The sequence below is a fragment of the Natator depressus genome, chromosome 3 (assembly GCF_965152275.1).
Source record: "Natator depressus isolate rNatDep1 chromosome 3, rNatDep2.hap1, whole genome shotgun sequence".
Taxonomy (NCBI): Eukaryota; Metazoa; Chordata; order Testudines; family Cheloniidae; genus Natator; species Natator depressus.
In genome coordinates this window covers 96,743,358-96,757,463 of record NC_134236.1, presented here as the reverse complement: position 1 = coordinate 96,757,463, position 14,106 = coordinate 96,743,358, and the positions used below count along the sequence as shown (strand labels likewise).

General features: G+C 42.2%; 1 protein-coding gene across 1 annotated transcript; it reads right to left on the bottom strand.

Moving 5' to 3' along the window:
* Positions 1-602: 602 nt before the first annotated feature.
* On the bottom strand, positions 603-10,441 carry HEY2 (hes related family bHLH transcription factor with YRPW motif 2). The gene is made up of 5 exons (XM_074948374.1): positions 10,222-10,441; positions 8,189-8,267; positions 8,001-8,084; positions 5,153-5,234; positions 603-2,722 (listed from the first exon to the last, which is right to left on the bottom strand). Exons 1-5 carry the CDS (start codon positions 10,302-10,304, stop codon positions 2,049-2,051), a joined length of 1,002 nt encoding a protein of 333 aa, XP_074804475.1. The 5' UTR covers positions 10,305-10,441; the 3' UTR covers positions 603-2,048.
* Positions 10,442-14,106: the final 3,665 nt, after the last annotated feature.

Sequence of the window (14,106 nt, the reverse complement as noted above, 5' to 3'; positions counted from 1 at the left end):
GGGTAACTCAGATCCCACCCCATCTAATATCCCATCATAGGCCATTGGGCCTATTTACCATAAATATTTAATTACCAAAATCATGTTATCCCATCATACCATCTCCTCCATAAACTTATCGAGTTTAATCTTAAAACCAGATAGATCTTTTGCCCCCACTGCTTCCCTTGGAAGGCTATTCCAAAACTTCACTCCTCTGATGGTTAGAAACCTTCGTCTAATTTCAAGACTAAACTTCCTGGTGACCAGTTTATATCCATTTGTTGCTGGGGGTGAGGTGTGGGGGGGGAGGGGGGGAAGCGGACAGGACTGGTTCATATTGTAAGGTTTACTGTTAACCGACACTGAGCCAGTTTACAAGGCTGAAAACAACACTTTCAGTGGTAGGATTATTTTTCCATTCCCATTTTAAGCACACTACGTACCAGATGTGCTTTTAGAATGAGCAAAGAGGTCAAAACAAAAACAGCAACTTATGGATGCTTGTTATCAGAGGTAGACACTGAACTTCAAGTCCATTTAGGCTTTCCACTTCCCAAAGGCAAGCAAAAACAACTGCAACAAATCATCTATAAAACGCAGTCAAAAAGGACTTCGTTTAATTAGTGATATGTAAAGACTTTTGCATAGAAAAAGGTTAACAAAGTAATGCACAAAAAAGCAACTAGGTACAGTATTTTAAAAACAAATATTTTAAAGTATATTTTGCATAATGTTTAACATTCTCCATGTTTATTGCTTTCTCCACACAGCAGAGAAATCAAGTGCATAATAATACATGCTGTGTTTTATTTTCTCATAAAATCTCTAGTTCTTGAGTCAATGTATTAAAATATTAGGCTATTTTAAGTCACTGTAATAAAAAAAAAGAAAGCAAAACCTTTAATGCAGCACTAGTTGTCTGGGTACTGACAAAATAATTTACTGATACGCCTTTAGTACATTCATTTTGGTTTGGAATCAAACCCACATTTACAATGTTGGCATGTAAAAAGCCAATTTAAAATAACACCCCCACAGTAACTTCATTCAGACCCAGAGAAATCGTTACCTCCAGAAGTTGACAGTGAAAAGAGCAGAGATCTTGCACGGAATCAGGAGGCTGCTAAAAATAAATGTCCAAATGCAACTAAATAAGTTAATCTGAACTCTTCACAAAATTGAGTCTCTTGTATTGGCATGGATCAACTGTCTTGACTTGTGCATGGTTTTAGTAGGCAGCTACTTCTGTGTGCACTATAAATTCATTGCTTGTACAGAGACAAGCAAGCACCATAGTCTAAGCCATTTAAAAAAAACACAAAGTGCCTCAAGGCTCACAGACAGTGCTGAAATGTTCATCAATCCAAGCGCTGATAAGATAATTGCTTTTACCAGTGCTATGCTAGATGTCACCATTTGGCAAGTCTGTACAAAGAAAGTCAACTAGGTGAGATAAAACTAGGCCTGTCAAGCTGAACATTCTTTCTCAGCAATCCTTTTGGCTAAATAAACCTGTTGGTGTAGAGTTCACTCTTTCCTGGAAATGTATCAAAATGTCTGTAGCTTAATGCAGGATCCTCCCCTTCCTGCTCCCCCCAATCTCTTTATTTCATACTTTCGCAGTGTGATTTGCTTTAGAAAAACGCATATGTATGTCAGGCACTTATGAAACTCAAACTTTTTGTCCAGCCTCAGGAGAAATTTAGATGTGCTATCCCCCATCTGTCTGCCAAATAATGATGCATGGCTAGAGGATTATTGGGTCTAGAGTCTACATATTTCCCAGTAAACTTTTAAATGGTCATGTGGGGTATGATGTTTCTGAACACCACTGTTGCTCACCAAGGGGTCTTAAGCAAAACAAAGAAAAATATACCCAATACTGCTATATGCCCTCTTTGAAGTCTGACACTAGAATAGCTTTACTGTTCCTTGACTGGCTTGCAGGCATCTATAAGGCTGTTTGCGTGGATACAGACCTTCAATCTGACTGAACAGGAAGGACATTGAGTTACTACGGCATGAAGTCCAAAGAAGGCTTGTGTGTATGTATGTGTGTGTGCGCCTTAAAAAGCTCCAACTTCAGTCCCCCAGGGTCGGTAGGGTTTACTATTTCCACCACTACTAGTTTGCTGAGGACTGGAAGCTGCCGATACACATAATGGTGGGCTGATTGCTGTTGCAGCTGCCACTGCTGCAGCTGCACTAGGTGGAAGCATTGGGAATGCTCCAGCAAAAGACAGAGGGAAGCTCTGAGCAGCTGCAGCAGCAGCAGCGTGTACAGTGGCAGAGAGCGAGAGAAGAGAGGTAGAAAGAGGTGGGACACAGGGAGCAACACTGCCAGCAGAGGGCACTCTGAGTGCGGAGTCAGCATGGGCAAAGGTGGCCGTGAGAAGAGCAGAGCCATGAGGAGGCACTTCTGACGCTGTTGAAAGTCTACAAGGAGTGGTGTCAGAGGAATGAAGTCCATTCTGCTGTAGCAAAGTGGCAGGGAGATGGTGAAATGCTGCTGTCCAGTGGTGAGGATGCAAGGGATGATGGTGATGAGCCATTGATGAGGTCATTGCAGCAGCTTCCCTTTGAGATGCACAAGAGCTGAGATGAGACACAAGTCTAACTCTTAGCGGATCAGATGTGTCCAGACCTTCCACTGAGCTCAGATATCTTGCAACTTCAGTTAAACATTCTCGGAATCCAATGCTCATGAAATCCATGGCCAGAGTATGAGCATCAAAATAACCTGAAAGGAAAGGTAAAAGATGCACTGAGTATCAGATGATTTCCTAGCATATCTTAGCTATGAGTCAGCTAGCATGATCCTGGCTAAATATCTGTATCTCCTATTTATGGTCTGAGATTTGGTGGGAGGAAAGTTTGCTTTGTAAATTGTGTGTGTGATTATCTCTGGTAATGTAATATGCTACAGTTGTTCTTGCAACCAAATATTACAATGGAGAAAAATTAAGACCATCAGTGTTTGAGGTTCTTCAAAAAGCTTTATGATGCCTCTCATCTTGTATTGTGGGAAACTGAAATTCCACAGCAAGCTTTTCCATGGTAACATTGACCCAGAGTCTCGGTGTGTGTCTCACGCACATACGCACAAAGTAAGGGTTGAAGATTAAAGGGCTTGTATATAATATCCTGCCTTTTCTCCCCTATGCTGGCATTTATAAAATACTTCTTAAAATCTACCACGTGACAGTTTGGAGACAGTCTTTACAAACTCTGCTAAGTAAATTCATAACGGCTTCATGACATGTGTTATTTAACAGCAAACTAAAAACATCTTGTCATTGCTTCTGCATAAAAAGGTTTTGAATAAAAAATGCTTTATATAAAATGTTGTAATCACTTATTTAAAGACATACTATGTAGGCACTATGGTCATCTGACCTCTGAGGCACTTCAGCAAATGATAGCTGAATCTGTAGCACATTGGATGGAGGGAAAGAATTAAATGGGTATCTTATTAGGTGCCCAAAACATGATAGTCACTTTCTAAACAGAGGAATTGACATTCTCCTTCCCAAAGAGTTTATCATCAAACTCAATTTATAGGCAACAGAATTTGTTTATTGAGAAAACTATTGCCCTTCAGATTCAAAGTAGCTGCCAGTGGGAAATAATGCCCTATGGCAGTAATGCCCATTCAGCATTATACCAGCATGGTATCCCATTGTCAGTCACTTTCAGTTCAAAGCGGGGTAGTTTTTCGCTATATATCTCAGTGGCTCTCAAACTTTTTTTACTGGTGACCCCTTTCACATAGCAAGTCTCTGAGTGCAACCCCCCTTTATATATTTAACACTATTATAAATGCTGGAGGCAAAGCGGGATTTGGGGTGGAGGTTGACAGCTCGCGATCCCCCATGTAATAACCTCATGACCCCCAGCGGGGTCCCAACACCCAGTTTAAGAACCCCTGATATATCTGAATTCGAGTCAGAGTATTTAAGGCAGTCCTCAGGGCCTTTTATTATCTCATGAAGGGTATGACTTCACTGCTGAGTCAACTTGGGCTTTTATTCTGAAGTTGCCTCAGACCCCTTTCCTGTCCACACATAACCCCCCGCCCCCTCCTTTCGTGGTGCTTCCAACCTGGGCTAGTTGGCTTGTCTGTGGCTGTACGCTAAAACCCACGTGAGCCTTTCACTCGGGCTGGTAACCCACCCACTGCGCAGCAAATACACAGGCTAAATCACTCAAGTACTGATAGTTCTCCAATGCCTTCCCACAATTCCCATTGTGCCCAGAAGAATAGACAAGTTCTCCCACAATTCACAAGGTAAGACTCAGAGCAACTCAGGGCTTACTTAAAGAAACACAGATAACCATAGGCTGTGCCCCCAGAAGTCCTAGCAACACACATGGGGGAGTGTAGCACCAGTGAGGACACAGTAACCCAGGAGGGGCTGCTCGGGAGTTCAGATCTGGGTGCAGATCACCTGGGTTAACTATGCAGTGAAGACATACCCAAAATTATGTTAAGGTTGAGCGGAGTTATAAATTGCTGGAAATTGCCATTTCCCGTTTCTTACTTTCCAGCTTCAACATCATTGCAGTGCTAGCTAATGAGGAATAACTGAACACCTTGCCGTGTGTTACTTCCTGCATAAAAGTCTGAGTCTAAATATGCATTATCTGTCTATCGTCTGATATCCAGAGGTTCATGTAACAAGATTAGATTTTGGTCTGGTGAATGACACAGTCTAATCTTGCATTTAAAATAGTCTTTCAGAACAAAATATATATATGAACCATAACGAAAGTTCCTCTGGATCCACTTCCTTTGGTATAGCTGCTGTATAGTGAGTTTTAACATTGGTTTTGTTCTGCACAATTGTTGCCACAAACCTCCTGTTTATATTTGGATGTTTGTGTATTTGTTTTGTCTCCCTGTGCAGATTTCAGTGCTCTTTGGAAACCCCAAACAAATCTCTGACTGGGCTGCCTGTGAATGAAGCCTTTACTCCCACAGTGTTATGAAAGCAAACACAAGCCCAGGGTCAAGTGCTTCTTTTGTCCCAGCAGTTCTTTCCCACGAGTTCAATCCTGACATTAGCATTGATTTCCACTCCTTTAATCTGGAATCGCCTATCATGGCTCGTCAAAGGACTGTTTGCTAAGATTTCCCCAAATATTAGGAAAAAAAGAGTCAACTCCTTACCTTTACCTCCTGTTGCCTGGAGCATCTTCAAATGATCCACTGTCATTTGCAGTATTTCTGCTTTTTCTAATTTTGCAGATCCCTTTGAGATAAGAGGCTCAAATAAATAAAGGCTTACAAGTACTGTAAGCTTTAATTTGGTATACTTTCCATTGAGTTCAGTCTTATGGTTTCAATTTTCCCTACCATTAGAACATTCTCAGCTTAATGCTTTCACTGAGCATCTGCATCCCAGACTTTATTTAAAGACAAATACCATATCACGTCTAGCAATGTGTATGTGTCTAACACATTAGTAAAGAAATAGTGATACTACAAAAAAAATTAACAGTTTAGGAGTTCACAGTCTATTTATGCAACAAAAGGGATCATTATTAAAGATGCATAAATAATAGAATTGCCTGACAAGGCGATTTGCCTTATGAAAGGTATAGCCTAATATATCTGTGGACTAGAAGTCAGTGTGGACATGTCAGATATTACACTGTTGTGCAATGGATTAAGTAGGTGGCTCTTCAGAGATTTGTTCCCACAGAGGCATGGAAATATAACAAATGGCAAGTAATGTGCAATTATTGACAGGACCCTAACACAGCATTGTTTTCCGCTTTTACCAGTAGGTGTCACCGTGTACACATACAAAATAGAATCCAGGAATCGTACAGGGACTTTTTTTTTTTTTTTTTTTTTTTTTAAAGATGACCCAACAATTTTTTGATCAGTCATTTGGATGACAGAAATTCTATTCTCATCCTTTATTGAAACATGGTCATTTCTGTGTATACACATACACTGTCCACATTTTTCTGGGTTAGGAAGAGGCCTTGTTTACAGGACCAGGAAAGACCATCACTGTTAACAGAGAGCACAATTTGCTGTGTCCATGAAACTTGGTTATGCTGGTTCATAAATATTGGAAAAATATAAAATTTAAGTTCTACAATACTGAGATAATTAATTTTGTTTGTAGATAAATTTATGAATATTCTTGTGGCTATTAGCATTTCCTTACACATCTGGAGGTTGCCCAAAGAGCCACCCTCTCTTTTAAATATTATGGGCCAGATCCTCAACTGGCATAAATCAGCAGAGCTATGTTGATTTATGCCACCTGAGAATCTGGCCACGTGAGCCAATTCTTCTCTCAGTTATATCCATGCAACCTTGTTGACTTCAGTAGGTATAAAAAAAATGCACTGATTTCACTGAGGTTGTATGGTGGAAATGAAGTCAGAAGTATATTTCTCTGTAACTAAGTTTTATGACCTACAAAACTGCACAACTGAATCTCCAAAGAACAGAGATTTTGATGTTGTTGTTGTTAAACTAAGACTAATGACCCTTTACAAGTATGGCAATTTCAGTGATCTGAACATCAAGAAGAATATTAAAAACTGATGTTTTGTGGACGATATATCATGGGAAAACTTTAAGAACCCACTATATGCTACTTTTTCCACTTATTAATATTTTTTACTAAGTTAATATGCTCAACACCTCAGTATACCAAAATTTGGTGAATTTGTGACTATTGTTTGTTAGAATTTTATATGGAATTATATCCTGTACTTTTCTCAGTCTTAATCTTTTCCATAGACAGAATACAAGCCGTCTCGATGAGAGAGTGACTAATAGCTCAAAACTGCATGTTGCTGGGTAATTTCCAAGGGCTTTATAGGACTTGTTTTATAATGTTTGTGGTTTTCAAGAAGTAAACAATGAAATGGGACAAACAATTGTTGTCTCTTGCCTGCTTTGCCTAGCTGAAAATGCCTTGGTCATGCCATGTTGCCAGAGTCTATGAAATGGCACTGTTCTGACTAGGAGCTATTAAAGGCATATTGCAGGTAGCACAAGTGCACGATTCCTTAAATGTTAGCTTTTGTTCAGTTCAGAAATAGTAGAAGGCCCAATCCTGGGAGTAGCTAAGCACTCAACTTCCACAGAAATCAATGGGAGTTGAGAGCAGTCAGCACCTTGCAGGATTTGGCTCAGTTTGCTTTTTTTAAAAAAAATGTATTTAAATTACTAAGGGCTTTGTTCTTAAATTTTAGTTGTTCCCTGCTTGTTGAAGCACACTGGTTTAAAGAATTACTTTTGCCATATTTTGAGTTTTGGTTTTATTCTAATATGCCCTAGCATTTCTGTTTTACTGAATATTGGGGTTTTATGGATGTTGACGTTGCATGAAATTATCAAAACAAGTAAGTTGTTGTTAGCTGGGAAGTTCAATACAGATAAAACCTAAGGACCTGACCCATAGCCTACTGAAGTCAAGGGGAATCTTTCGATTGAAGACTTTCTCATTGAAAGTCTTTGAAAATCTCTTTGACTTCATTAGGAGCAGGACCGTATTCCTACAATCTAATATACAGCTACTAACTAGATATTTAAAAACTGAGTAACCTAGGCAATCGGTTTACTTTTTAGGAAACAGGACTCATTACATTATTCTGGATTTGTGAATTTTGTTTATAAGAAAGCTATTTAAAGAGGTGGGAAAGGGGGATTTTGTTAGAAGATTTAGACAGACGGGTAACTGGCACACAATTTTTTAAAAGTATATGGAATAAAGCACATATTTAACAAAACCACTACTGGAAATCATTGAAAGAACACAGACAACATAAACACTGTGACCCTTTAGGGAAAAACAAGCCAAAGAATGGAAATGTTTTTCAGCTTTATGGTGGATTCTGTTTTTAATAGTTTTGCCACAACAAAGCATTTTATTGAAATGCCTGCTTTGTGCCAGATCAGGACACATACAATATTATTTTAATGAGCTTTATAAGAAAACCAACACTGCCAGATGAGATACAGGTATAAAAAAAAAAGAAAAGCTTACTTGTTTTTCAAAGGCAGTTGGCACAAGCCGCCTCAATTCAGATAAACTGTTATTTATACGATCACGGCGCCTTTTCTCTATAATCTATCCCCAAAAAAACAAAACAAAAACGAGTTTATAAAACCATGAAGGACAAAAATCAGAGGACACATGCAAATATTACATGGGAAATTAAAGAAATTCCATACCCCTCTTCTTTTTTTTCTGGCCATAATCTGAGATGTTGTTGTTGGGGAATTTGATCGAATCACAGAACCACTACTTTGCCTGTGAAATAGTAAAGGTATGTCAGGTGTTGCATTACATGACATTATTGTCTTATAAATACCTAGTTGTCACCACATTAAATATTCACAGCTATTTCTTTGTTGTTCTACATGTTTGGAAGAGGTGCTCTGTACAATGCGGTTAAGTCTTTCTTTCTTATCGAGGTTTCACTTTCTCCCTACCCTAGCACAGTGTTTGAACTGGCTGGCAGCTAACTTTGTTACAAGTATCCCTCCCAAAGACTCATCATGGTACCAGCTCAGTTGATTTGGCTTCCACCATGACAAATTCATGTATAACAGTCAGTCAAAAAAATTCAATAAAGAAAACATGCTAGATTCATATACTTGGCTAACACTTGTGATGAAAGATGCTTTAATATACCAACTATAAAACCACAGACTGTGTCTCTGTCGAGATTCTCACATTGGTGCCTATCGCAGCAGGATCCAATTGCCACCTACATAAATAGAAATATGTCCTAATTCCATTGCTTTGTCCAGCTCCAGAAAAAAACAGTTTAAAACATTTGTTTTTAAATCTGCCGCCACCACCACCAAATGTTAGACATTTCATTCTGTCACCAGTGAACAGAAACCATTATGATCTTTCAAAGATACATGAAGAGAGATTTTTCACATATCTGCAGACACAAATGGACTCTGGGACCTGCTTCTCAAAATTGGCAATATCTTTCAACTTTCAAATCCAGCCCTGTCTCTGCAAACCTTCAAATCCAGCCCTGTCTCTGCAAACTCTGGGAAACTTCATCCTCATTTTACACAGGGAGAGAGAGAGCAAGAGCGTGCTTGTAGTGTTCTCTCAGTGACTGGAATAATCACTTTCCAAAAGTAGTTTTCTATAGGTACTGAGGTATTTGAGACTACTTATACGGATCACTTTTCAGGATATATCGGTTATATTTTCAATCCAATCTTTACAAGTAATCATAACTAATTAATTAAAACAGTGCATTTTTCTTTTTTTTAAGTTCCAAAATCTTGGAAATAATTTTGAATCTCACAGGTGATATACAGCTATAGGTAAATCATGGAAACATTTGTGGGAATACAAATTAGATTAAATTATAACTTGACCTGCCTGGTCACTAAAATTCCTAGCAGAACTTGACTAGTCTTTTTTTAAATGGAGATACTAAGTCCAAGTTCATATTTGACATTGGTAGCACATGATTTCATGACTCCATATGTACTGATCATTCAGCTAGTAAAAAAATAATAATCCTGAAACAGATCCTTACAACAGAATACCACCGTCTTAATCAGATGGTGACGGTCATTCCTCAAAACACACAACAGTGGACCAAACACAGTGAGTTGATTTAATTTCTACAATTCAATATTAGCCCTTTTACCATTTCATTTTTCAGATGGTGGACTGTTCAAGTGTTTAAAATTAGATTAGTAGTGAAAAGAATGTACTGAACTTTATTGTCAGCGTGAAGCCTCTCTTGGCCTCCGCCCCCCTTCTATCCACCTATAGGGGTGTGACAGCTTGGGCTCAGGTGAGCAAACTGCTCCGAACATGGGATCGCAGGAAGGTTCTTAATTCTTACTTCAGCCATAATCCCCAACCCCAATCTTTCCCAGCTACTCCCCCCTCCCCACTGACCAGAGGCTGCCTCCAGGGGCCGCGATGCTCCACACCAGAACATTTTCCCCCACAGACAAAAAAAAAAAAAAGATCCCCAAGGCAAGCCCTGAGAAATGGGACACTGGAACTGCCAGCTCACAAGCCCCCACGTGTGCGACATCGCCTGCCTGGGTATTGGCAGACATCCATCCCCCCCAGCGCAGAGCGCCTAGGCGCTGCACCGTGCCAGCCCCTCGCCCAGGGGAGCTGAGAGCCACTCTACCAAAGGGCAAACCCCGTCTGTGCTGGGGACCCCGCCTAGCCAGGGGGTGCAGCAGCCCCCCTAGCCCCAGGTTCTCACCCCGAGTAATTATTCTCGCTCCCCACGTCTATGGTCTCGTCCATGTCGCTGTCGGAGCTAGTTTCCTCGCACGGCCGCTTCATTGCGGCGGCACGGCCCCTGCCACGGACGGGGAGCGAGCACCAAAGCGACGCGTGGCCCCCGGCGCGGCGCACTCCCTGCAGCGCCAGCAGCCCGTAGATCTTCTGAGGCGCTTTCCCACGCCGCCGCTCAGCCTCAAGCGCCCGGGCCCCGCCCCCCGCCTGCCGAAGCCGCGCCCCTTCGGGCGGGGGCCGCCGCCCATTGGAGGAGAAGGCGCGTGAGTGACGGCCTTGCCCCGCCCCGTTCGGGCTCGGGCCAGGCTGGAGCGCTGGGGGGCGGTCCGGCGGCCGCGGAGCGTGGGAAAGCTCGGCGTGCCGCGAGCGCGGTGCTGGTCTGGGCAGCCTGGCCGGGGCTGCACTGAGGCACGTGCCCAACCTGAGGCGGGCCGCTCCGTGCAGCCAGTCACTGAGAGTGTCTCGCTCTTTCCAGGTGCGCTGCTCGCCTAGCCCCCTCCTTCAGTGCAGCGGAGCGCGAGCCTCGCCCCTGGGCCTGGGCCAGAGCCAGAGCACCCAGACCCCGCTCACTGGCACAGCCCGCCTTTGCTTACGCACCAGCAAGGGGATTTGATCCCCCCCTTCCCCACACACAAAGGTGTTTCCGTTCCCGATGCATGATCCGCCTCACCCCGTGGTGCTGGATTAACGCACCCCTCTCTTCTCCCAAAATCACAAACGGATCTCGTGTTTTCCCTTTGCAGGTAGTTTGAAGGGAGGGTTAAAAAATGCAGTCACGGGTCCCGCCTGAACCCGTGTGACTTTGCTGCTTTTAGGCTGCTGTGAGCTGAGGAATTTTTATTGTGGGAAGCTCGATCCTGGTGTTGGGGATTATTTCATCTCTGGGGAGATTTCAGTCTGGGCTGGGCCTCCCCTGTCCTGCCCCTCCCTTCCTGGAAGTGGGGGTGGTGAATTGAGATGGCCAGTAGCTGCTCCTGGAGTGACCAATGTGTTTGTCGGTGTCTGGCATTTTAAAGGACTAGGGAGACAAAAATGGAAGGAATAAGCGTTGTACAGGATTTGGAGGAGGCTGTGAGGCGGTGGATTTACAACAGACGGGGTTTGCTAATACCGGGCACGCGGTTTGACTAGATTTATTACAACATATACCATTGGAAAAATCTGTTTTTCATAATAATTTCAAGCGTATTTTAAAAGTTTGGTGACTGTTTCTCCCCCCTCCCTCCCCCCCTTTTTCCTGAGATCATTGTTCTTCAGTCATTGTTTCGAGTCCCGTTTTCTCTTCGGGGAGAGATCTGGTCCAAACTGGGAGTCACTCAGCATGCTGGGGATTGTAGCGCTGCCAGGTTGAACTCTTTTGTGTCAGTTTTGCAGTGGACAGTTTGACAGCCGAAAGCTGCCTGCGTGAAGCCCAGGGGCACGAGAACTGGCTGCTTCGGATTGGACACACGGAGTCAGTTTAAGAAAAACTGCTTAAAACAGAAATAGCCTTATGCCCAGCCTGGCAAACCGAGGGGAGGGGCGGAAGGGGCTTGCTTTTTTCTGAGGGCGAGAAGAGAGGGAGAGGAAAAGAGGAGAGAAGAGTTGAGGTGGAAGAGAAGTGGGAAGCCGAAGGGAGCAGATGAAAGTGATGAGGGGGAGAGAGAGAAGTGGCTGAAGCTCAGGGGGCGAGTTAAGCTGTCTCAGGCAGCCCCATCCTCCCCCGGCGGCGGGGCTGGGCTGGCTCCTCGTGTGGACAGAAATCTGAAACTTGTCATCCTGGCTTTTGAAATGTAACCGGCGCCAATTACACAGTGTCAGGGCAGGCCGGGGCGGGGAGCGGGGCTGCGGAGTGTGGCGAGCTCCTGCTGAACTGTAACAGGCTCCCTACTAGCGGTAGGTTTTCATCTGTTCAGGGGTCCTAAGTGATCGGGATAGTTTTTAAGCACATCGGTCTTTGGCGGTCCTTGTGTGATAAGACGGGAAACCGCAGACAAGACCCGGATTTGTTGAGCTTCGATCTTGCTTTCCAAGAAGGCTGGAGCAGTTGTACTGATCAGGCTAAAAGAATTAACTGGCGATTAAACAAATATACACACGTTATTCACTAAAGTCTGAATACAGACGTTAAACTAAGTTATTGGTGAAGGGCAAAATCGATATTTTGATTTTATGTTTGTTTACCTCTATTTTAAAGCATAAGAATAACATTAGGCTAAAATATCCCATGGAATAAACGGATTGAAAAAACAGTCGTTTGCTTTTTTTTTTTAAAGTTTAGACTATCACCCGTGATAATCTAGAAAATGTAGTAATGTCTTCTGCATCCCTCCAAGCGTCTTAAAAAGAAGACTACAAAGGATGAAGCAAAGGAAAAGAGGGCCGAGTAATTGCGAAATGTTCTGTTACACCAAAGTGCTTTTTCAAATTAAAAACAAAAGTAAAACATTTAACAATAAGCTGTTTTTCTAATTAAAAATAAAAGTTTGTTTTCCTTGGAATATAAAGTTCCAGCACATACGTACTTATTAATCATTCTAAAGAGAAGCTATGCCGAAGGAGGTTTGTGAATCCTCAAATCAGAAGTCATTACCCCATTGTTTTCTAGAAGAGTGCTCTTTTGCTTTTCTGGGGTTTTTTATTTTAAGATCTGGAGCGGGTGGGGAATATATCCAACGAAAAGAAGAAACATTGAAGCAAATCATACTTGTCAGCAGTATTTAAGGATGTGTGAATAGACCAGGGGACATTGTTGGAGGATTTCCATTCGAAAGTGTACACTGTAATTATTAGATAATTAGAGCCCGTTCCTGTTGTTTTTACCCAAGCAAAATAACCACCCGAGTTTGCTTGGATTGCATGATTCGTCTTATTTAATATATGATTCTACAAACGACTAATTTCCACATTCAGCTAGTCCCCCTCCCCCCTGTACAGGTGATTTTAGGGTGTGTGTGTGTGAGAGAGAGAGAGAGAGAGGAATACACTGAAAGAGAAACCAGCCCCAGCTATTTTTTACTGACACTTCCAATACGTGTAACTGTATCTAGTGACATGGTGTTGCTATAGAGACTAACAAATTTATTTGAGCATAAGCTTTTGTGAGCTAGAGCTCACTTCATCGGTAGCTCAGGAAAGCTTCTGCTCAAATAAATTGGTTAGTCTCTAAGGTGCCACAAGTCCTCCTTTTCTTTTTGTGGATACAGACTGACACGGCTGCTACTCTGAAACCTGTCATGGTGTTGCTGGTCTTCCATGTGGATATTGTTATTGTGTAAAGGAGCTGCGAGATTTCATGCTTCATTGCCCTACAGGAGCATCTTTTTCATAATAATGTTCGACACGACAGAGGCAAGCACCGACAAGAAAAACAAATAGCAGTTCTCAGGGATTTAAAAAAAAACATTCTCTACAATGGGTTGATTTAAGGAAGTAGACAGAAAGGTATGATGGCCTTTCAGGAAAACTGAAATAGTAGGAAGGGTAACGTGTGGAGACTGTCTGAGCTCAATTGAAGGAGGCGACTTAGAAATCTTGGACAACGCTGTGCGTTTCTTCCCCAATGTGCAGTTTTCCAGATTGTTTTTTCCTTTACAGAGCTCTGACAGTTTGAATGTGATATATGTAGACCTGTAGGCATATGGTTTTATGCATTTTAAATCTCTCTGAAACACCGACAAAGAAAATAATGGTTCGTAGGAGTTAGAGCACTTTCAGAACTGCACGAAGCTGAAGAAGTCTCCCTCCAAATAAATGAGACTACTGTTGTTAGACACTCCTGTAGCTGCTTCAGGTGCTTGAGGAAATACTTACAAACTTGTTTTATGGGGGACAGTGTGTTTTTAATAGTTTCTGAAATATTGAGCACTTT

Bases quoted from the DNA above. Each gene is read 5' to 3' on its own strand.
- HEY2 (XM_074948374.1), bottom strand. From the start codon at position 10,304: ATGAAGCGGCCGTGCGAGGAAACTAGCTCCGACAGCGACATGGACGAG. The intron at 8,085-8,188 runs GTATGGAATTTC...TTTTGGGGATAG, and splicing joins CCAGAAAAAAAAGAAGAGGG to ATTATAGAGAAAAGGCGCCG. The intron at 2,723-5,152 runs GTAAGGAGTTGA...CTTTCCTTTCAG, and splicing joins CCAGGCAACAGGAGGTAAAG to GTTATTTTGATGCTCATACT.